We start from the raw sequence: 24,815 nt of genomic DNA, 5'->3' as shown, positions 1-24,815 counted from the left end.
AGAAGGATACAGGAGATTGCGGTTAAAAAAAATGATATTCATGATATACAGAGCGCTTGGCATTTTCAAACTGATCCGTACTAATACCTGTGCCTGCGCAGCTGCGGCTGCGGCGGCTGCTTGAGCCTGTTCCTGCTCCTGCTCCTGGTAAAACTGTGAAGCTCTGCGATCCTCCTCCTCCTGCAGCTTCTTGGCAAGCTCCAGATCACTGATCCCCTCAGAGAGCTGCTCCCAGCCCAGCTCCGAAGCCTGCTGCTCCTGCTGCAACGATAGAGCCATCAGATAGTCCTGCAAAACACACACACACACACACCATTAACAGAACTTTTCAGGCCTGTGTAATTTACTGCCGGTTTTTTCTGAAGAACATGTGAAAGCCCAGAGTTTGTTTTTTGCTTCGTGAGTAATATTTTTGTGTAAAAAGATCTGCTCTGCGTGCTGTGGTTGCACTTCACCATCATTGGCCCAAATGGAGAATCGGTGAAGGTCCATGGACCACCTGAGGACCTCGGTCCAGTGGGTTAGGCCCCGACCTGCATCAAATACTAAAGTTGGTGTAGATTAAACCATGTGAGCAACAACACGTTACGAACCCTGAACTGTCTACTTCTCTAATCTGCAATGGGATTAGAGGGACATGTGCGAGGATGACAATAGCACCCCCTGAGCCTCCGCTCTCTCACACACACACACCTCACAGCACTGCACTGCTGCAAACTGCCCCACGGATCAGAAAATACACCAGATCTATTATTCAATAAAGCAGGAGAGAGAGAGAGAGACGTAAAAAAGAGTGGGTTCCTATGAGTGACAGCTACAGAACATCAGTCAGGGAGAAAGAGAGAGAGACAGAGGGAGGGGGGAGAGTATGAGGATGTGTCAGAGGAATCGTGTGGGTTCCTACAGTTTCACTATGAGCCTTTCAGGCGTCTAAATCCACAGGGAGGGAGGAAAAATGAAGCTTTTATCATCAATTATTAAAACAGCATCCTCTCTCTGCAGCGCTGCTGGTTCAACAGCCGGGTGTGGAGCAGTGCACGGAGAGAAACGCACGCACGCACGCTTCCTCTCTCTCTCTCTCTCTCTCTCTCTCTATACATATAAAACAAGTCTAATTTAAAAATGACACACACACAGCTTTCTCAGAAACCAGCAGAGCCCGAGTCAGTACGGTTTACGTGTAGGGAACAGCCTCACTGAGCTCTCAGGCTTTAAACACATTCAACTGATAACAGACTGCCACCAGTCAGCCATAACAATAAGAACACCTCCTCGTTCCTGCACTCACAGCTCCACTGACCAATGGCTTGAACTCCATGAGGCCGCATACAGCACCAGTCAAAAGTTTGGAGACATCTTCGAATGAATATTACTTGACGTCACCTTTGCCCCCCACCCGCAGTTTCTTTTCGCTCGAACTCCTCGGCTTTAGGGAATCGGTTCCCTTACTGTGCATTTGCCTGTCGTGTCATTGTTCTGACCTGGTCGATCTGATCCTGCTGCCCCCTGTAAACACTCTCAGGGTCAGACGGAGGTCTCAGACGAAACTCGGAGTCACAGAAGTTCCCGTCTCCGTCCACGTTATGCAGACTTTCCCACACCACCTTCTCCTCCGTCAGAAAACCCTGATCTGTCACCAGTAGGTAAAGCTGCCCCTGCCACGCAATGAGAGAACGGTTTTAAACACACACACACACGTAGATCCATCATATGTAACCATAAACAACAATTAATTGGGCTGAAACAGGTGCAGTGTGAGGAGTGTGGCATGTTCTCTCTGTGTCTGCATGGGTTTCCTCCGGGTGACTGTCTGTGAGGAGTGTGGTGTGTTCTCCCTGTGTCCGTGTGGGTTTCCTCCGGGTGACTGTCTGTGAGGAGTGTGGTGTGTTCTCCCTGTGTCCGTGTGGGTTTCCTCCGGGTGACTGTCTGTGAGGAGTGTGGTGTGTTCTCCCTGTGTCTGTGTGGGTTTCCTCCGGGTGCTCCGGTTTCCTCCCACAGTCCAAAAGCACGTTGGTAGGTGGATTGGTGACTCAAAAGTGTCCATAGGTGTGAGTGTAAGTGAGTGTGTGTGTTGCCCTGTGAAGGACTGGTGCCCCCTTCAGGGTGTATTCCTGCCTCGCGCCCAATGATTCCAGGTAGGCACCGCGACCCTGAACTGGATAAGGGTTACAGATAATGAATAAATGAATGTATCTAGAATTAGATTAATATGTTTTCATTTAGCAGTTAATTGTTACATGACACATCACACTGAGAAAAAATCCCTAAAGCGGTGTATACCATTAAGTCATTAAGGTTTAATACCATTACACCATAATGTCACTCCACTGTATTGTGTTTTGCTGAGTCAGGACTGTTTATGGGTTTTGCTTCTAAAGGAAACTAAGTGCCATCTTCGCTGTGTGTAGAGCACTTTTAGTAATGGAACTGGCTGTGGATGAATTAAAAAAAAAAAAGCCTCTGTTAATGGTTTCTCTCAGGGACATTTGCTCTGTACGCTGCATAAATCAGGAGAGGGGTGTGTGTGTTTCTGGCCACTAGAGGGCAGTAGGGCACATGTTTCCTTTCCTCTAATGAATCTTTGTCATGAATCCTTTACTGCACATTGTGTGTTTGGGTCATTTTCAGAGTAAAAATAAACGAACATAACCTCAGGGTACAAACATGGAAACGCAGCAAAATGCATTGCAAGAAAGAAGCGATAATTTCTGCTCTTTTTTCTCTATATGTAACGTGCACAGAAGTGGGATCAAATGAGATTAAATAAATAATATATTCATATAAACTCTATTCTTCAACATGGTTCAGTTGCACTGGTGTTTAGCCAGCTATATTTGGTCCAAGTGTAATTTCCTCTGGTGCCTCTGTGATTTTATTTCCATCCAGATCACATTTAAAATCTGAGAAAAATCACAATCCCGCAGTGTGTTTTCACCTTGAATTTGGTCATGGTGCTAAAGTGGTTGTTCCTGAAGAACACACACAGCTCTCCCTCCTGGACGGTGGAGGTGAGCTCACACAGGCCGTGGTAGGTCAGCTGAGTGGCCGTACTGTTCAGAAACTGCTCCGCCACAAAACCTGACACACACACACACACACACCACAATATCTTACATGAGTGTGCAGAGTGAAAGTAGGAAATAAGAAAATAATAAAAAGAAAGAGGAAAAACACACATTGCATCCAAATAAAGACAGAAAAGAGTGAGTGATAAAAGAGACGACTCAGTGTTGAAAAGATGAAAAGACAGAGGGATGAAAGAAAAGATACAAACCTTCTCCAGCCAGTTCGCTGCTCTCTGACTGTTTATAGCTGATTATCTTCTCCACCAGCTGATTATAACTACAGTTCCCTACTGCCTTCACTATGTCAGCCATCTACAGAGAGAGAGAGAGAGGGAGGTGAGAGAAACAAAGGTGTGAGAGACACACACACACAGATAGAGAGAGAGAGAGAGAGAAAGACATGAGATAGAGAGGTGAGAGAGGAAAATCGAAGAAAAAAAAAATCCAAACAATGGAACAGAAGAATGTATCAAAGTGCGTCTCGTTCACGCCGTTCGTCTTGCCATTTTTTTTTTTTTTGGCAGCGGGGGGAGATATAAACTTCATAACCTCTCACAAGAGCCTGCAGCAGAGTGGGCTGATGACATCACACCCCTCAGATCAGCAGAGTCTCCCTCTCCCTTTTTTTTTTAAAGAATTACACATTTGCATAAAAACAAGAGAGAAGCAGAAAAAAGTGGGGGAAAATAAATGTCTAAACATTTATTATACTTTGGTTCTGATGTAATGTGTGTGTGTGTGTGCGCGAGACTAAAAGTGTGTGTCGTAGGTGTGTGTTTGTGCACCTGTGGGTCGACCAGCCAGCCGTGATAGAGCGGGATGTCCAGGAGATCAAACACGATACACTCTGGTGTGTATTCAAACACTCGAACCCCTGTAAATTTCACATTCACGTCCAGACCCGTCTGCAGCTTATGGAGGACAGCCATCGCATCACTCATGTTCTACACAGAGAGAAAGAGAGAGAAAGAAAGAGAGAGAGAGAGAGAGAGAGAGAGAGAGAGAGAGAGAAAGAAAGAGAGAGAGAGAGAGAGAGAGAGAGAGTGAGAGAAAGAAAGAGAGAGAAAGAGAGTGAGAGAAAGAAAGAGAGAGAGAGAGAGAAGGACAGAGAGTGAGAGAGAAAGAAAGAAAGAGAGAGGGTGAGAGAGAAAGAGAGAGAGAGAGAGAGAGAGAAAGAAAGAGAGAAAAATAAAGAGAGAAAAATAAAGAAAGAGAGAAAAAAAGAGAAACAGAAAGAGAAAAAGACAGACAGAAGAGAGAAAGAGAAAAAGACAGACAGAAGAGAGAAAGAAAGAGAGAGAGTGAGAAAGAGAGGAAAAAGAGACAGAAGAGAGAAAAAGAGAGAGAAGGAGAGAGAAAAAGAAAAGGAGAGAGAGAGAAAGAGAGAAAAAAAAAGAGAGAGAAAGAGAGAGAGAAAGAGCGAGAGAGAGAGAGAGAGAGAGAGAGAGAGATAGAGAAGAAAAAGAGACAACACAACAGAAATAAGTTCAAGTGGAACGACGAGATGGAGAAAGAGTGACCAACAGAAAGAAGGAAATGTTAGTTTGTAATTAACACTGTATCTGTGCTTAGGGCCACATTCATGGCCAGTTTTATTTTAGATTTGTTGAGGCTGCTGACAGAAGGAAGGGACACAGCCAGGAGAGTCAGGAGAAAAGAGAAATGAAGAAATACAAAACAAACGTTAGTGGTAAAGTCTCATAAAAGACTACCATTTAAATGAAGGGGGGGATTTTTTTTGTTATACTTTCTATTATTTTTAAGAGCCATGTGTGTGTCCGGCCCTGGATCAGTAACTGAAACCTCCACACCCACTCTCAAACCCCTCTCTTTTCTTGATCCTTACCCCTCATGCTTCCTCTCTAGTCCTGACAAAACCAACAGCCCCCCTACACCCAGCAAACAAGGCTGGTTTGTGGAGGAGTCTGATCAGGGGCTGTGCAGCTGCTACCACACACAGTTAAATCATGGCTTTAGTCCAGCAGCGGAAGCACCAACAGTTACTTGGGCCCGTCTGTGTGTGTGTGTGAGAGAGAGATAGAAAGGAGGAGAAAGAGAAAGGGACAGAGGGGAAAGGGAGAGATAAACAGTGCACTTCCCTTTGTTTTCTGTGAGAATCTTAAGACCGTCAAATGCTACTGTGTCCATCTCTTTGATTAATGAATTGTGTGTGTGTTTAACCCAAATAATAAAGAATTATTCAGCATCTATTATGAAAGTAACACAGTCCACAGAGAGAGACCTTAAATGAGCGATAACACGGCACCTTTCAGTTTAATATCCAAAATAAATCAATCACTGATCACGCCGTCTTTAAAACACTGATCTGATCTTCATACTTTGATACTTTTGACAGTTTTGACGGAGCTAGGAGACACAGAAACGGTGTAGTTCTCCTGAGACACAGCTCACGGCTTTGTACGAGGTCATGACACTTTGCTCAACACTGTGTTCACAGACTTGTTTAGTATATCATTCTGAAAACCTGCTCTACGAGTTTGTAGATGCAAGTACTGAACCTGAAAATGACAGCCCTACACACACATCACGCTCTGTATATGGATTAGCGCGCGTGGCCAGTTGCTGGGTGGGATTAGTCCCACTGTAGAGTTTGTGTTTATCATAGCAGTCACATGAAAAATGGAGAGATGATCCTGTCCCTCCCCTCCACCCCCTTTCAAGCTCTGCTTCTGTGTGAGGGGGGGATTTCCACTCAGCATTTTCATCTGATACATGTTTAGAACACTGATATACTTCACTGAACACCCCCAGTCAATTCCTTATGCTATTAATTTACAGAAAGCAACAATGTGTTGAACCGCCTTCTTATCTGAGTCTGTCCAATCACAGCAATGGGCCTGCGTTTATGGGAGAAGCAAAATAAACACAGCGAGCGCAGAGAAATAAGAACACTGAGCCAAAACTGAGAAAACGGGAACGGAGTAGAAAGAGAACAGAGCAAAAACGGCTAATAAACCAGAGCTTCCGCTCCTCACTGCTGTAAGCTCAAGTCGGGGTGAAGAGCGAGCGGCTCTTTATCGTTTAAAGGAACAGGTGCTGATTCGGCGGTTCCGATCAGGGCTGTTTAGACGACGGGGAGAATGCTGCTGTGGGCTTTGATCCTTGTGGCATTTTGCCCAAAGCAGATCACAGACGTCTCATTAAGACCCAGAACTGTGCTCCCTTGTGGAAAAGGGGAGAATATGTCTCTATAACAGCAGCAGAAAATAAAAATGATAAATTCAATGTTGTCACTCTTCTGTTGGACTACTTCTGGACTGTGTGTAAACATTAATTTTCTAAATTTGAAATTTATTTAAAGAAAGTGTCACATGATGAATTTACATTCACAACTGGCCTGAATTTAGCTTTTGGAGAGGTTTTGTTTTTAATCAATTAATGAGGTGTTTGGTCAGGAGCGAAAGGATAGGAGCACTCAGGCTGTCAATCAGATTTCCACTGGGGCCAGTGTGATTGGACTGAACGAAGCCTGTCTAAATGAATCAGTTTAAGGGCACTGTGATCTGCTTTGCTTTGACTTGATTGATCTGGTCTGTTTAAAGGAGATGGAGTCCACCTACATCAGGAAGAGAGTTAATCTCCTTTTAACAGGACGACAATACTTTTGAAAACTAGGCTTATCCAGGATCGAGCTGGTGTTGACTCGGTTTCAGTCCAGCACTGTGCTGCTGTATTATCCCAGCACTGGCCTAGTCCTATCCCTGGGTAAAACAGGCAGTGTGTTCTGTATGAGCCCGGCAGTGCAGCTTAGTATCGGCCTGGTGTGGGCACAGCGTGGGCGCTGCAGGCCGGAGGTGCGTCAGGGTCGACAGCTCGACCAAAACTGTCCACTCGCTGACCTCATTCATCCCTGCTGTATTCTGACACAGCGCCAAGCACACACCCACACTGTGTGTGTGTGTGTGAGAGAGTGTGTGCGCATGCGGCTTGCCATTGTCCCAAAAATCTCTTCCGGACAGACCTCCCTGTTCCAAAACACTTTCTCTTTCCTTTATCACAGCTGCTATGGCTAATATTCACCTGACGTCCCAACGTTTATTTATTTTGGGAATTTTAAGCATTTTTATAATTTTGTAACCATGTAACTATGTAACCAACATTTCTGCTTTGTTTACGTTGTTTTTGCTGCGTATACCCTATTGTTAGAGTCCGTCTTCTTGTGCGTACGGCCACGCAACTCCAACGATGACGGGTCAAGTTACACAAGAGCTGCGGCAAAAATAAAGTGGTCGACAAGCAGCACTCAACCTTACTGAGTCTCTGTGTAAATCTGAGCATGGCTGAGTACACAGAAGCTCTGTGGATACAGATTGGCCTCTTAATGAACTGCTGGGTCCTTCATCTCCTAGTCACGCATCCCTCCCTCCCTCCCTCCCTCAGTCAGTCATACCAAATCACAGCCATGGCCCACTGTCGCTGGAGACACACAAAAGTTGTCATTCAAGCTAAGACTTAATCCCAAACAAGAAAAATCTCTGTTGTAGCTTCAAAAGTCTTCTCTACCGACATACAAAGCAGCGCATTCACAGAAAGATCCAAACGCCACATCCCTGAGAAACAGTTTGTTGCAGGAAAGAAGTTAAAGCAGATGGCCACAGTGGGATAAATCATCTGAGCCGCACAGACGACATTTCCTTCAGGCCTGGGTGATAAAATCATAATAGTTATCTGAGTCAATCATTTTCCAGTATTATTGATATGTACAGATGGACCTCGGGTTACGTCAGTCCCGAGTTACGATGTTTCGTGGTTACGATACATCTCCCATTTACTGTATAAAGCCTTGTTTTGACTTAAGTGGTCGTAAACGTCGTAACGCGAACTTGGTGTTTGGTGTGCACGGCGGAAGAATACGCAGGACCGAGGAGGACGGCGTGACTCCAGTCGCATTGTACGTCATTTTAGCTTGCTGCTACGTCACTCTCTCTCTCACAGTATGTTATTTATGTACAGTATGTTCGTATGTTCCGACTTACACCGAAAATCGGTTTACGACGCGACGTAGGAACGGATCAAGGTCGTAAGTCGAGGACCCCCTGTATTTGGGGTATTTTTGCTAAAACTATCCTGCCTTTTCTATCAGAAGTCCAATATCGCACTATAAACATTCAATGTCCTTCTTTAATTTGCAGTGTTTCAGCCAGTGGAGTGGAGAAGTCTAGCCTTTCACTCACAACATTACAAGAACAGGAGAGTTAGCGAAGTTAGCTAATGAGTTATAAGCTGAGAATTTGAGGAAAACATCTTGGACCACCTTCATTTTTTGACAGAAAAGTGACATTTTTAAGTGTTCAGTTCCATTACAGGGCGGCACGGTGGTGCAGCAGGTAGGTGTCGCAGTCATACAGCTCCAGGGACCTGGAGGTTGTGGGTTCGATTCCTGCTCTGGACATCACTCTGTGAGGAGTGTGGTGTGTTCTTCCTGTGTCCGCATGGGTTTGCTCCGGGTGACTGTCTGTGAGGAGTGTGGTGTGTTCTCCCTGTGTCTGCGTGGGTTTCCTCTGAGTGACTGTCTGTGAGGAGTGTGGTGTGTTCTCCCTGTGTCCGCGTGGGTTTCCTCCGGGTGACTGTCTGTGAGGAGTGTGGTGTGTTCTCCCTGTGTCTGCGTGGGTTTCCTCTGAGTGACTGTCTGTGAGGAGTGTGGTGTGTTCTCCCTGTGTCTGCGTGGGTTTCCTCCGGGTGACTGTCTGTGAGGAGTGTGGCGTGTTCTCCCTGTGTCCACGTAGGTTTCCTCCGGGTGCTCCGGTTTCCTCCCACAGTCTAAAAGCACACGTTGGTAGGTGGATTGACGACTCAAAAGTGTCCGTAGGTGTGAGTGTGTATGTGTCTGTGTTGCCCTGTGAAGGACTGGCGCCCCCTCCAGGGCGTGTTCCCGCCTTGCGCTCAATGATTCCAAGTAGGCTCTGGACCCACAGCGACCCTCAACTGGATGAACGCTTACAGATAATGAATGAATGAGTTCCATTACACTGAACTTAACAAAAGGATATTAAATGTCCCACCAAATCCAAGCTCCTTAAAATCAATTCCGGTCATAAAATATTCATATTATTCATATTGGCTGATCTCCAAGTATCAAGAGATACGGAAAACACACAGCAGTGACTTTACTGTGTACTGCACAGATCTGAAGCTCCACAAAACCATTTACAGCCTCAAAAGAACAGCAGCACAGAAAAACAACCAACACTGACCATACCAAAGCCAGCCTCCACCTACTCTCACACACTGATCTAAAACATAAACACACTCACGAACTTCAGAGACACTGCTATTTCTGTCTAAGCATCCTCGTTCTTTCAAGCCTCTTTACAAAAATAGACTTGAGCGCTGCGAAGTGAGAGTAGAGAAAAGGGAAAACGAACCCCGGCTCAAACTAACAAACAGGACGATATGACAGCTCATAAATAATCACATACATCAAGGACAAAGACCATCTCCTGCAGAATATCTCTCTGAAGTATTGACAGCTAAGCTGTACACACTCCGCTACACTATAACGAGCATCCACTGTTTCTAGTACTGCTTTTTTAGACAGGAATGTGCATTCCCTACTGAGAAATTCCATAAGTGTCCATAAGAGTTAATGAAGGGGTGTCAGACTAACCTCGGCCAAAGTAACCACGAGACCGTGGGCTTGTTTATAGATGACAGATGTTGGGAAGCAAAAATAAACAGGAGAGATCATTAGGTTTTTGAGCTGCGAGCAGAGGAGGCTGCCTCTCAAATGAGCTGATGAGCTAATGCTAAAGCTAACCATTGGATGAAGAAGACTTGGTGTCTCCAAGGCAAGGGCTTTTCTTCTCAGTGTACAGTGTATGAGAGAACCCTTTGTTTGGTTCAGTTCCAGCAGTCGCCCCCACTGTCTCTGGCTCCTCATGTCCTTAGAAACACACTCATGTTATTATTAAACTCTTATCAAATTAATATACTTCATTTATGAGGAATACACACACACACACATATATATATTTATGTGCATTATGTACCACATGTCCCTCCCTTTCTCGCTCACGCTCAGACACACACACTCTTTCCCTCTCTCCCTTGTTCTCTCTCACACACACACACACACACACACTCCTTACTGTACATGTATTTGTTGATGTATGTGACAGCTGGGTCCGTACACGCTTGTGTCTTACAGGGAATTTTCACAGATGGAGGGAGGATGAGAAAAGAGGAGAAAGGGGAGAAAAGCCATGTCTGATAGCAGCAACACAAACTTCCAGTCTTTCCACTTCCCTGCTGTCATCTCATCTTCTGACTGCTCCCCCTCCCTTTTAATCTCCTTCTCTCTCCCTCACACACTCTTCTCTATCTGTGCCCCTTTATCGCTCTTCCTTTCTCATGCTCTCTCTCTCCCTCCACTCCAGCCTCTCTTGCTCTCGCTTTCTTTCTCTCTATTACATTTCTCACTCTTTAATTGTGTCACGCTTGTTCTACTTCCCTTTCCCCTCCCTCTCTCTCTCTCTCTCTCTCTCTGTACCATTTTAACACAACGATGATTCAAACAGCAGAGAGAGCATCATGTGACACACTCTCTTTACTAGTTAAAAGAATCTTAAAATGCTGTTGGGAAACTGGGCCTCAAACACGAAAAGTAACGTCTATGTGAGAAGACATGCTCTCTCTCTATCTCTCTCATGCTCACGCTCTCGCTCTGGTCCGTTCGAGCATAACATTGTTATGTAATGCTCTATAGGGGACAAAGCACGTTACGCCCATCATCACCCCCTCCCCCCAACACACACTCCTCCATATACTCCTGCTTTTACACACAGCAGTACATATATTTACACATCTTTATTTGACCTTTTTTTCAAATAAAAATATTATAAAATATTGAAAATATAGAGTTAATAATTTCAAAACCTAGTTATAGCAAGAGATTCAAGTTACATGCTTTAAATGTTATTCTCCACCTGTTCCCTGTGATCCTGCTCTGTTCTACTGCACTACTGACTGTATGTTTTTGATGTGGGTTTTATGTGTTGTATGGAGTCCATTTAATATGTTAATTAGGCCAAAGGAGATAGGCTAATAAAACACAAATAAATCTCAACTCGCTCAGCCATTTAACCTAATTTCTCTGCTGCCACCTTGTCTTGTTTATATGCAGGTTACTCCAGGTAGATTAACTGCTGTACCGTGCAAAATAATGATAAACACTTCCGTAAGCTTCGGATGCCCAGAGCTCAACAGAAGTCACGCTGCAAGAGGCCAAACGGGCTATTTTTGGAATGGAGGTGAGAAGGTGCAAACATTCTTGCTGTGTGAGCAGGATTGCTCTGGGTGTGTGTGTGTGTTTGTTAACACCATGTCCCATGCCTCTCTTACACCACTGAGAACGCAACAGTCCCTCAGCTCCTGCAGCTCGCATTTAAACAAGAGCTTCAGAGCACAGCTTGACTTGTTTACGCTTGCCGTCTACTCTGCATCTCCACTCACTGCCCACTTTATTAATATCCCCTGTCTTGTATGTCCACTACTTATTGTGTGCACAATAATAAACTATAGCCTGTTTGTTGATGCTCAGTTCATATGTTAACTTTCTATTCTATTCCTCATTGGTTAGGTTCTGACCGTTCAGATTTTGCTGTGGTACTGGATCATTCTTCCACACAGCACTGACACGGCAGTGTGTGTTTCTGTGAGATGCTGGTATGAGTGTATAAGACTCAGCAGTGTTGGTGTGGCGATTACACACACATCTGTGCCACTGCTAAACCGCGTAGTGCAGCAGTCAAAAATACATGGAGAAATGTGGAGTAGGGGGGCGTGGATGCTATGAATGCACAATGAAGGTAGAGATCCATACCTGCTCGTAGTTGAGCCTCTGGGCCTCAGAGATCTCCTTGGGTTTGGCATCGAGGATGTAGTCTCCTGATTGATAGAGAGAGAGAGAGAGAGAGAAACTCTTAAAAACTCACACATCAAACGTTGCCATGATTCTCTTGACATCCTGTGATTACTAGACAACAGGCTCCTGTCAATCATCCGAAAGCAGCAGATCTGCTCACGCTCATTTTGCTCTTTTTCAGCTTGGACAGAAATGGTTCAGTCAACACTGTTGCTAATTGTGTTTCTGAAAATGAATGAACACAAAAAGGCATCCATTAGCACAAAGAAATAAGACGTCCCTCTTCAGTGAGCCGCACTGGGCCAATTAAATATATACCAGTATCGTGAAATATTTCAAATATATTTAAAAAATGTTATTTTTATTTCAGTGGGTTCGATTCCCGCTCCGGATGACTGTGAGGAGCGTGGTGTGTTCTCCCTGTGTCTGTGTGGGTTTCCTCCGAGTGACTGTCTGTGAGGAGTGTGGTGTGTTCTCCCTGTGTCTGTGTGGGTTTCCTCCGGGTGACTGTCTGTGAGGAGTGTGGTGTGTTCTCCCTGTGTCTGCGTGGGTTTCCTCCGGGTGACTGTCTGTGAGGAGTGTGGTGTGTTCTCCCTGTGTCTGCGTGGGTTTCCTCCGGGTGCTCCAGTTTCCTCCCACAGTCCAAAAACACACGTTGGTAGGTGGATTGGAGACTCAAAATTTTCAGTAGATGTGAGTGTGTGAGTGAAAGTGTGTGTGTCTATGTTGCCCTGTGAAGGACTGGCGCCCCCTCCAGGGTGTATGCCTGCCTTGCGCCGAATGATTCCAGGTAGGCTCCGGACCCACCGTGCAGACGTTTGAGGCACCTGAGGAAATGAGATTTAAAAAGCTATTTATCTGAAGAGTAGACGTTTGTTTATATTAAAAAACTAATTAAAATCCCCCAAACATCAACTATATAACTATATAACAACTATATAATAAATGTTTCCACACTGTAGTGTATGTCATTCCGCAGTATGAGAAACACGTGAGCACTATGAGCAGCCTCTTTTGTCTGGAGAAGCTCCTAATCCAGCTAATGAAGCAGAGCAGGGAGCATCCAGGCTTTTTCAGCTCCTTTCTGGGAAAAAGCTAAAGCTTCCAGCACCGGGTCAAACCAGCGCTTTACAGTAAAAGGGCCTTAAAGAGACGCAGATCAACCTCCTCATCACGAGAGCTTCTTTCTCTGGACTGTCCACAGATACCCCATACACACGGCTCATTAGATTCTTTTTTTGTTGCGCTACTCAGAATCAAATTTTACAGTAAGTCTTGTACAGCTGGGTGTGTGTGTTTACTGAACTGTATTTATACTTGTGTTCTGAGCCTAGTTTCTGTGTTTTAACGCTGCACGTAGCTCATGTCTCGGTCACTTGTGTTGCACCGAAGCCCTGGAGGAATGATAATCCTTTCCGCTGTATATTTGAATATGGATGGGCTCATAAAGTAGGGCAAGTACAGATGAAGTACTAGCATCGCCATTGTACATGTTACATAACATGAATGTGAAATGTCTTGGGAAAATATTAAAAATGCAGTGGCTGAATCATTCACATGTGACGGATTACACAAGAACAGCATCAGAAAAACACTTTTTGGTTAACAAGTTTTTAGCTATGTTACAACGTTATAAACGATGTATTATTTACGTACGTACGCCTGTCTATTAAACCTGGGCGAGTATCAAAGAGGCATGGATCTGAAACAAATGTGTCCGTCTTGTCACACGGATTATCTGGAAATAAGATTCAAAATAATAAATAAATAAAATAAAGAAATAAAGTCTTCAAATGCACTGCCTGTAGCTTTCATATTCACTTTGATGTTCATCCCACGATCCTAAAGCTTTTCAGAAGAGGAGTGAATCTGTCAAGGCTGACAGACTAAAGATGAAAAGCACTAAGCTGGGCAACTTTATTTTCCCTTTCTCTCTGTCTCTGCCTCACCCTCCCTCTCTCACACACTTCCTCTGCCCAATGCCAAGAATGCAACCCCAACACCAGCTGCTCCACTCTGACGCCACCCCTTCTCTCTGCCCAGGAAACCCCTCTGACCACCACCAACCCCCTCCACTTCTGCTGAACCCTGCATTCACCACAACTCTGTTTTCTCACTTTCTCTTTCTCCTTTATCCAACTCTCTTAATCCAAACTATTGGAACTTATTTTTAATACAAAAATAAATAGATATAAAACCCAGCTCCCCTAAACTCCAAATCTAATCAATCAGTCAAGACACGCTGTGCCCCAAAGGTCTGACTCTGAAGCTACGAGGCTAACGTGGCTAATGCGGAAGCTGATGGAAATTCAAACTGGGCTGAGTTATGTAACTTTTTAATAACATATTTCTGTGGTTTCTGATACTGTGTGATATTTTCTGAGCTTTAAAAATGGACAGAAATATGAAGAATATAGACGTTCAGGTTTCCAGGATACAACTACTTTTTTTAACCGAGGAAAATGCATTGAATATTGGCTCCAATAGCAGCTGTATTTATTATTATTATTATTTAAACAGAACAGCAATGCGCAAGAGGCACAGCTCCAATCACATCATCTAAGAGGAGAAGTCAGAACGTCCAATGACATTTAGCTGCTTCTATATATTACGGGAGGTTTCAGCCTCTTGACCACTCGGAAGTAAATATATTTGTGTGTGTGTGTGTGTGTGTGTGTGTGTGTTTCATGAGTCACTCTGCCCAAGAATAAAACAATAACAGAGCACAGTAACTGAACATAATGCAAGATGGATGCTTTCCACTGGTACCCATTAATTACGGCCTTATGGCCAGTCACTGGAGAAAAGCAGCCAGAGCCTCCATCAGCGCGGAAAGAAACAAAGGGGTTTTCTGCAGAACACATTTGAAGAGGCATAAGCATTCAAACACATCTAGTGTTTCCTCTGAAATAAAGGGCATCAATATTTTTGGTACATCATTAGTTGAGAGTCGGAGCATCATCACTCCAGACTTCTACTGCGCCACAACTCAATGTTACAGGGATTTATACCCATCACGCTGATGCAGCTCCTCCAGGGCATCCGTTCTATTGGTCAGTGCTGTTCTGTTGAGATTATATAAGCTGCGTGTGAAACAGAACACCTGTGACAGCAACAGGGGCACCGCAAAGGTTAAAAAGAGGGGTTTTGCTTTTTCAAACAAGGCAAAGAAAGCAGGTCTGAACGGAAAGACGTGCATCTTAATTTAGACTACACTCAGTCGACCACAATTTACATCCAGTGGGTTTTCTCCTACATCTCAGCCATGGAACCACACAAGCTGCGGAGAACTAGCACTAAACCGGCCTCCGGCTGCAGACACAGCGCTGAGAATGGGGGTGTGGACTGAACGGAGCGTGTATCCACTACCCGGCGGTTCAGTTCCTCGTTTGAAAATATCAGAGTCTGACCTCAAGACTCATGCTGGGTGTGGCGGGCCCGCTGAACTAAAGCTGGAGCGTGCATGTCTGATCCCGCATTTCGGGGACGGCACGTTTCTTATTCTTCTGGAGAAAAGCCTAGGTACGAGCACTTCCAATTACAGCTGTAATCCCGTCAGCAGACAGATGTTCTGATTTGTCTGAATTGTAAAGGAAGGTGTTTGGCCTCTCTGCAGTGTGGATCTCTGCAGTGATGATTCTAATTGCAAGTTTGAACTTGATTCCTGACAATGACACAATTAAGAGAGGCTCATGCGTCAGAATGCAATTTCACAACAGCGTTTACTACATCCCCAGCTTCACCATTAAGTTCAAAACATTTCCTTCTTCCCGGCCACAGCTCGGCCTGATGTGTCCAGCACTTAAGTGAAATCACTTCTCGGTGGAAGAGCTTTTAAATTCATCCAAGGTCTGGAGTCTTTCCGGTTAAAGGATCCATAACATGGAAAATTAAGTAGTGCACGGGGTCCGTTAAACAAGTTTAATAAATGTCACATTACCGTGTTCATATACTGAAATTAACCTTACAAACAGACTCAGTGGGAGAGGACGGGGAAAAGAAAAAAAAAATCAATAAAAGTGAATGCTATGGCCCTTTAACCCTTCATTTGCTGCACTTTCATTAGCGTCAAATCCAAACTGCGTGGAGAAACTGGACCAAACTCACATGTATTTGAACGCTTGTGCCTGCTGTAACAGGGAGTCCTTCATAAAATGCTCAAAACATTGGCCATGCCTTTAGAAGCTACACAGCCGAAAAGCATTTTTAAAAAACAACTCCATAGGCCTACAAATCATACAAGTGATCAGAAGACCTGTGATCAGAAGACCAGTGATCAGAAGACCAGTGATCAGAAGACCAGTGATCAGAAGACCTGTGATCAGAAGACCAGTGATCAGAAGACCAGTGATCAGAAGACCAGTGATCAGAAGACCAGTGATCAGAAGACCAGTGATCAGAAGACCAGTGATCAGAAGACCAGTGATCAGAAGACCAGTGATCAGAAGACCAGTGATCAGAAGACCAGTGATCAGAAGACCTGTGATCAGAAGTGATCAGAAGACCTGTGATCAGAAGTGATCAGAACACCAGTGATCAGAAGTGATCAGAACACCAGTGATCAGAAGTGATCCGAACACCAGTGATCAGAAGTGATCCGAACACCAGTGATCAGACGTGATCCGAACACCAGTGATCAGAAGTGATCCGAACACCAGTGATCAGAAGTGATCCGAACACCAGTGATCAGAAGTGATCCGAACACCAGTGATCAGAAGTGATCCGAAGACCAGTGATCAGAAGTGATCCGAACACCAGTGATCAGAAGTGATCCGAACACCAGTGATCAGAAGTGATCCGAACACCAGTGATCAGAAGTGATCCGAACACCAGTGATCAGAAGTGATCCGAACACCAGTGATCAGAAGTGATCCGAACACCAGTGATCAGAAGTGATCCGAACACCAGTGATCAGAAGTGATCCGAACACCTGTGATCAGAAGTGATCCGAACACCTGTGATCAGAAGTGATCCGAACACCTGTGATCAGAAGTGATCAGAGTCCCTGTCACAACAAAACCATGCATCTTGAAGTTGTAATCTCATAGATGAAAGAAAAAAACTTTTATCAATCAGTTATTTCCACAGGTGCATTAGTTGTAACATGTTCATATCATTTTATAAAAGACTGTGGAATCCAAACAAATACAAAGTAAAATAAAAAATAAGAGATTATTATGTAATTATCACGTGTTATGTGGAATCGTTTTATGTTTTGATGGCTCCTACATTGTTTCTCATTTTAGCTGTGTGCAGAATGCAAAGAATTTCTACTCGCCGTTACCACCCATTTAGAGCATTAGCAAACAACATCCGATGAGTATCAAAACACCTCTCTCTCCCTCTGCTTTTCTCGCTCTCTCTCTCTCACTCAGAATCATCTCAGCATGACTAATCTGGACCTCTTTCAGGACTTGTGAGCTGTCACATAACTCAGCAGCTGGTAAACTTCATACTTCTCGTTTGTAACAGCAACACCGATGAGTTTCCATTACAGCAGCTGAAAGGAACAGGCCAGTGTTTCTAATCTAACCTCAGTCACATCCATCTGTAGTATGTGGTCGATTGCTAACCAACAACCATTTTTATGCTTTTTTTCCCCCAGGTTTAAATACAGCTTGCTCCACACCTGCAGATAATGGAAGCCAGTGGGCGGTTGCTTCAGCTCCTTTGGTGTGTTTTCAATCAATGAGTTTTCTTTTCTTCTTAATGATGTTGCTGTCTGTGGTAATTGACCATATGCTACAGATGTGTTAGACAGTGACTAGTCTGGAAAAAGCCCTTTAAGTAACAGCACAGCCAGTATCCCAATGAGAACTCTAAACCATTTGGGCTTTAAGGAAAGCCATGCCGGGAACAGATGAAATCAGACGGCTTAGCAACAGTGACGTTGGAGTCTCTCTCAGTATGTTGTTTGTTAGTCTTTACTGAAACAAGACACCCCCCCCGTTACCCCTGCCCTGGGTTACGACATAGACACAGTGCCAGGGACCATGAGGGTAAAAGGGGGGCAGCAGGCCAGAGTGGAAAATGGAATCAGGTTTCTCCAGCGTTAGTACATCGGGGGGCATTCCCTCGACCTGGTGCTGTCCATCAGTACCTGACCTAAGGCCACTTAAAGCCATGGTGTTGCCAAATATCAAATTTGTAAAATCTACCACCAATAACTCTCAGAGTAATGCAGCTAACCACATACCTCCAGCTATATATTTAATATGTTTGTATGCTGAGAAGAATTGTCTCATTTAATACCAGTCTCGTGGTTTGTGGAAGTTACTATGATGCCAACCAATGTCCAACAAAATGGCACTGCTGTAATATACGTTTAGTGAGGCTCCATTTTTATTCTGGCCCAAGTGTCCCTGTAAATACCTTCCTGATCCTGTATGAGGCACAGTGATCTATTAAACAGGAAAGCCAAAATTTAAGCTTCAGGAAAAGCGATGTTTTATAAATAACGGTATGTCAGGTTTCATCAGAAACCACCGAAGTCTACTTTGCTCTACTGTGTGCCACTAACTTCATGACTCCACACTTGGAAGCAGAGGTGCTGACAGGGCTTTCCAAACAGTTTAACTGAAGAGGAGTTTAAAACTCTGACAAGAGAACACAGAGCTACACTTTCTGCATGAAGCCTCCACTTCTCACGTAGCAGAACAAACAGAACGTGTCCCAGCAGGGAGTACACAAAAAAAAAAAAAAAAACACGGGACAACACCATCCTGTAATTCTGACAACCACACAGCCTTAGGCCAGAGCTGTGGCACCAGGGGACAAACTAGCAATTAGTCACAGGAACCTCCAGGCAATTTCCACAGGATCCAGAAAATCTCAACCAGTGTCTTTAACTTTCTTAACCCACAGATGTCCATTTGAGAACATTTCATATCCTGATCCCTGTTTGGAAACTGTGTCTAAATGTAGGGCATCCTATTGTCTCCAGTTCTGTTTGGGGAGGTGTGTGGATAATATTCATTACTGGTTGTACCACCTCAATCTAAATTAAATAGAGAGTTCATACAAACACAGAGGTAATTAATTAATTTCATTAATATTCACCCAGATACTCCATCAGCTGTTCCGCTGTTATGATCTCCATCATTGGTGGCAACTTGACCTGAGGAAAAGGGAGTAGAAGAAATGGGTCATTCGAAAAGGTTTGAGTCCTGTTCCTAAGCAGTGTTTCCAACCCACCACAGTGTTTCAATGACAATGGAGGGTCTCTCATGTCATGTTAAGTAAATTACAACACACTGTACCACTTAAAAACAGTCTTAAAAACCCAATAAAACAAATAATATGGTAAAAATAAAACTAGCAGTGCCCATAACACACGGTCATATGAGAGCAGGAGCAAATATCTTTAAAGTTAATGCATAAGCATAACGAGCTGGCAGTCTTGCCAAGTCCATGTTTCAGCTGTACATGAAGGAAGCTGTATAACAGGCAAATGTGCTCCAGTGTATTTGTGTTTGTACTGAAACTGGATGCCAACCAGTTATTAGGATCGTATGGACATAACCTAATGGATGTTTAGCCAGTGGTACACTCTGCATATTGTTCAAATGTTTACACTGCATAAATTGACTCTTTATTTGAAGTATTTTGTTTCTCGATGCACCTTCTCACACAGTGCTTTACCATCGCTACTGTAGTTTCCCTTATATTTATATTTTATTCTGTATCTTACTTATTTATTCTATATTTGATCTGCTGACCATGTCCCATTAATGGTGACATCCTCTCTATTATGAAGTCTATGTTGTTTTGGTTGCTACTGGCTAGATTTCCCAAATCATCTTAGCACAAAAATCATTGTTAAATAGTAGAGTAAGCATCACATTAAACTCTCTCTCTCTCTGCCTCACTACCTGTTAAAAGACCCATAATGCTTTGAAGCCAAATGAGTTGAACCAGGTGTGTTTAAGCAGGTAATCACAGATAAGCATGCGGGACAGAGGTACTCCAGAGCCATCCCCAGCGTCCCGAAGGCTGTACCTGTAGAGCTCATGGCACTGAGCCGAAGCCTGTAAGAGGCACCAGGCCACAGACACAGACCGGTCTTGTTCCAATCAGGCTAGCCCACTTAACATCCGTCCCCAATGTGGCAATCACCTCCACAAGACCGCAGTGAGTTTTCTAAGGCAGTTGTGTGAAGCCGAGAGACACAGAGTCTCGTTTTGGAGATTAAAGAATGAACACTCGAACTGAGGCTCTGTGGCCTGCCAGCTAGCTGTCAAACGCAGTAATTAAACGTTATCTTTATGATGCAAATGAGTCGGAGGCCGAACTCCAGAATTCAGCCCTGTTTGTGACTGTGGGGAGACTGCTTAGCAGAGGCTCATAGCACAACACGGGCTAGCAACACAGAAAAAAGCGGCTAGCACTAGCGAGCTAGAGCAGAACATGTGAGTAGCACAGTAGAGTTGGGGCCTGTTTGCATCTCCGACCGATCGCAAGAATGATCTTTACAAAAGTAGGCAGGAAGAGACCGTTGTTTACATCTCTTTGACAATTATAGAAGTTTCAAAGGCACTGATATCAGGAAAATGAATACAGATGTAAACACTTACACGTTTACACACGGCAGTGGAAGACGATATATATTTCCAACATGGAGGTTCTTCCACACTGAATAAAATGAACACTAGAGAGTATTTATACCTTAAAATGTCAACTTCAACATCATTGTGATGTTTCACTGACGTTTAAAAGGGAACATAGCCACTCCAGGCTCAGCACTGCAGAATCTGCACTGTGTCTTCTGGAAGAATGGAGAAAAACACACAACCTCCCTGTACCTCTCCGCTTGATTTTAGGGCAGTGTTATAGAAGTGAATTCCACACTGAAACTCTAAGGGAAGCCCACAAGTAAAATACCAACTCTTACCTAGTGTTCCTTTAAAGGCCCTGCCCTGCAAGCTGACGGGATTGGTTCCTGAGGTTTATGACATAAGAAACGCCAAGTGTGTGTGAATTCGCCTTGTCTTTGATACACTGCAGTTAAAAAGCAGAGATGCTCAGCCATGACGTCGACTGCTTATTTCTCTCCTGACAGATTAAGACCTTTACTAAAGACCTCCACGGCGGCGTCTACCTGCAGTTTTACATTAAAACTCTATTGTATAGAATTTGACCAGAGGAGGAATGTCCCCTGTGAGTCTGGGTTCCTCCCAAAGTTTCTTCGTCCAGCTTCGAGGGAGTTTCACCTGTGGCTTGCTCACCTGGGGATATTAATTTTGATCTGTTTTAATTCTCAATTTCTGTAGAGCTGCTTTTTGACCCCATCAGTTTGTAGCAAGTGCTATACAAATAAATTTGACTAAAACCCTGCTCGTACCTGCTAACGTATGGCTTTAAAATACACGTGTTTTAGGCAAAGACAATCTCAGAATATTCAGGGATCAAGCAGTGTATTTATGCACATTTTGGGGTGGTTTCCCAGACAGGAATTAAGCCTAGTCCTGGACAAAACAGCATTTTGTTCTGGGATTTTCCATTGAAAGGAGGATACAGTCCAGGACTAGGCTTAATTCCTGTCTGGGAAAACACCCCTTTATATAAGAACTACATTTGAGGGATCTTTAAAGGAAAAACAGCTGTCTGGGACATTCATTCTGCCTTAGCTCTACAGTAATTCTTTTCTACTAAGTATAATAACAACTTTATACCAAGTAAGAAGCGCCAGAAGAATTTAAGGTTCTCAATTTCACGCTCGGAACGTGTGATATTTCAGAAATATTCTGAGGCATCATCAAAACCTCTGGTAACAATGAGCTGTAATCAGTGTTTAACGCCACGTGCCGCATTAAATCCATTAAATTAAATAAGACTAGCTACGCTCTCTTTGTTATGAAACATGCAGTCGTCAGTAGTGTTAACGATACGGACGACATCACAGTAATGATCGATTATGATCACACTGCCTGTCTATGTTTTAGCAAATAAAACCATTTTCTCACATGCACCAAACCTTTGATCAATCAAGCTCATAATAGGCCTTCATTTACCTTCCAGGCCAGAAGGAGCACATTCATGATGGCCAGCAAAGGGCAAGGTCCATTCTCATTTTGAGTGATGACCGGAGTGTTTTCCTCTTTCCACCGGATCCACTTGATGTGGTAAATGGACTGTCCGGCTCCTCTGTCCCTGGGGCAGGGCACTTTTTTGTGGTCTTCGAGGACTGAGGCCTGGCCGCTGACCTCCAGGCCTTCTCCGTTCTCCAGGCTGGGACAGGAGTTCAAGATTGAGGAGGAGTCCAGGGAATTTGGACTGGGAGATGGCTCGCTTTCACTGACCTGAGAGCCAGCCGTGCTGGGCTCCGACTGTCCTTGGCCCGCATGGTCCGTCCCGTCTTTAACTCCAGTATTAGGCACAGTTTCTCTGCTCTGTTTGGAATCTACCTGTGCATTAGGTGCAGCTTCTCTGTTTTGCTCAGAGGCTATCTGTGCATTAGGCGCAGAGTCTTTGATTTCCTTGTTTTGCTTAGACTCTATTTGTGCATTAGGCACAGTCTGCCTGCTTTCTTTATGTTTAGACACTAATTTGGCATTAGGCACAGTTTCTTTGCTTTCTGTGCTCTGTTTTAACAGTGCCTGTGCGTTAGGCACAGTCTCTCTGCTTTGTTTTGACTCCATTTCAGTGCTATGCACTGGTTGTTTGTCTTCTCTGCTCAGTTTTGGCTCTAGCTGTGCATTAGACACAGTTTCTCTGCTCGGTTTAGACTCTACATGTGCGTTAGTCACCTTTTCTATGGTCTCTTTAGACTCTACCTGTGCATTAGACACAATTTCTCTGCTCTGAGTAGACTCCAGCTTTGAGGCCTGTGTTAAAATGACCTGTTTCGATCCAGAAGTAGCCTCTGGTGACTCGCAGCCCTGCCCATTACTGCACACTTGCTCCGTTTTCCCACCTCCAGGCAGCGGAGCCCTGTCAAGAGTGAAGCCGTGTTTGGGTGCGCCTTCCTCGACCGCTCCTCCGCCGTGCTCCCGCTGTGTCCGCTGCTCGGCGCTAGGGCTCGTTTTCTCGGGCCGCAGATCCGCCTGCTCGCCCTGCTCCACGCACACGGAGCTCCGGCCGCAGTCTCGGCGCAGAGACGCATTTCTCTCCTCCATCTCGGCCTTCAGCTCCACGGCTCTGCACTTAGTTCCGTCCGCGACGCCGCCATCACCATCATCATCACTACCAGCGCCACAGACACAGCCACTGACGTCACCGCGCAACGAGGCTCCGCCCACAAGGGAGCGGCATCCAATCACAATACACGAAACAGTAAACAATCAAAATATTATTAATACATAAAAGAGAAAGGAGAAATATTATGTTTTACATATAAATTAATATATAAATTTGATCTAATAAATATAAAAAAGCGTCTTCGCCCAGCCCTAGTTCAAACCCATAATAAACAAGACATAATAATTACAAAAAAATGGAATAAAAAAAGAAACATTGTTTTTTATCTGTGATTTATTCTTAAAAGTAATAAAATAAAATATATATTTTTTAAATTTGGAAAAGGACCCGCTCTTTAAATCTACGAGACATAACCCAGTAAACATTTAGCCGTTGATTCAACGTTGAAATAACGTAATGACTGCCGTCTAATCAACGTTCTCTTAAGGTTGAAAATGAAAGTTGAAAAGACGTCCAAACACAGACATTGAAAAGACGACTATTAGACGTATTTTGGACGTTCCATTGACGTTATTAATTGGTCCCGAAATAAATTACTCATATAAAACGCGTTTTGGACGTCCACTGACGTTATCGATTGGTCACCACTTAACTAACTTATTAAGATGGATTTTGGACGTCCATTGACGTTTCAAATATGTCCTTGACGAACAGACTACTTTTAGACCTATTTTGAACGTCCAGGGACGTTCCTTGTTTACTGGGAAAACAATCAAGTTACAATCAAATTTAAATAGTAAATAATTAATACAGAACAAATATAGACGTTTTATTTTAGGACTGATTTAATATTTTTATTTTCCCCGTTCTTTAAATGTAATTTAGCAAATTAATAACAATAATAAAACTATAAAATCAAAATGTAAATCTGAAACCACCACAACATTCCTGTCTTATTTATTTATTCATTTGTTTGTTTGTTTGTTTGTTGATTTGTGCTTCAATGTGCAATATTCTATAAATATTGTAAATTTAGAAGTGCAAATAATTTTTTGAGGGATCAGTTAATGTCTGCAGTGCTCGTTTTCGCCACTTGATGACGCCTTGTGCTTGCAGTTTCATTTGAGGGACCTGTGACGCTCACGAAGGGGTTAGGCCCCTAAACCGGACTCCCCGTGAACTCAGGGCCTAATGTAATGTTTGTAGTGGGTTCAGGTTGTTATTTTTTATTTTTTGTTTTTTTTTTACTTGGATAAACTGGATATTTGCATGAAAAATTAGGGTACAACTGAATTAAAATGATTATGAATGTTATTATTGCAGGTTTGTGTTTATTTTGTTTATGCTAATGAAGTAAAGCAAGTAAAATATCTTACATTTCTTTTTTTCCCCTACTGTTGCATTTTGCATTGATTTTTATTTTTTTATTTTTTCAAAGTTACTGTTGCAAGTTTGGGGCAGCACGGGGGCGCAGCAGGTAGGTGTCGCAGTCACACAGCTCCAGAGGCCTGGAGGTTGTGGGTTTGAGTTCCGCTTCGGATGACTGTCTGTGAGGAGTGTGGTGTGTTCTCCCTGTGTCCGCGTGGGTTTCCTCCAGGTGACTGTCTGTGAGGAGTGTGGTGTGTTCTCCCTGTGTCTGCGTGGGTTTCCTCCGGGTGACTGTCTGTGAGGAGTGTGGTGTGTTCTCCCTGTGTCTGCGTGGGTTTCCTCCGGGTGACTGTCTGTGAGGA

General features: G+C 43.9%; 1 protein-coding gene across 1 annotated transcript in view; it reads right to left on the bottom strand.

Annotated features, from left to right (window-relative positions):
* The window catches only part of LOC136677276 (ubiquitin carboxyl-terminal hydrolase MINDY-2-like), a 28,406-nt gene extending 5,281 nt beyond the window's left edge, over positions 1 to 23,125 (bottom strand). The window contains exons 1-8 of the mRNA XM_066654768.1: positions 21,960 to 23,125; positions 19,009 to 19,066; positions 11,908 to 11,972; positions 3,851 to 4,009; positions 3,275 to 3,377; positions 2,936 to 3,078; positions 1,482 to 1,655; positions 88 to 288 (exon numbers count right to left, since the gene is read on the bottom strand). Coding sequence (XP_066510865.1) covers positions 88 to 288; positions 1,482 to 1,655; positions 2,936 to 3,078; positions 3,275 to 3,377; positions 3,851 to 4,009; positions 11,908 to 11,972; positions 19,009 to 19,066; positions 21,960 to 23,063 — 2,007 coding nt within the window. The 5' untranslated portion in view covers positions 23,064 to 23,125. The remainder of the gene's footprint in view (positions 1 to 87; positions 289 to 1,481; positions 1,656 to 2,935; positions 3,079 to 3,274; positions 3,378 to 3,850; positions 4,010 to 11,907; positions 11,973 to 19,008; positions 19,067 to 21,959) is intronic.
* Positions 23,126 to 24,815: the final 1,690 nt, after the last annotated feature.

This window comes from Hoplias malabaricus, chromosome X2 (genome assembly GCF_029633855.1).
Source record: "Hoplias malabaricus isolate fHopMal1 chromosome X2, fHopMal1.hap1, whole genome shotgun sequence".
NCBI lineage: Eukaryota > Metazoa > Chordata > Actinopteri > Characiformes > Erythrinidae > Hoplias > Hoplias malabaricus.
Note: the sequence above shows the minus strand (reverse complement) of the source record. Positions and strands in the feature narration are given on the sequence as shown.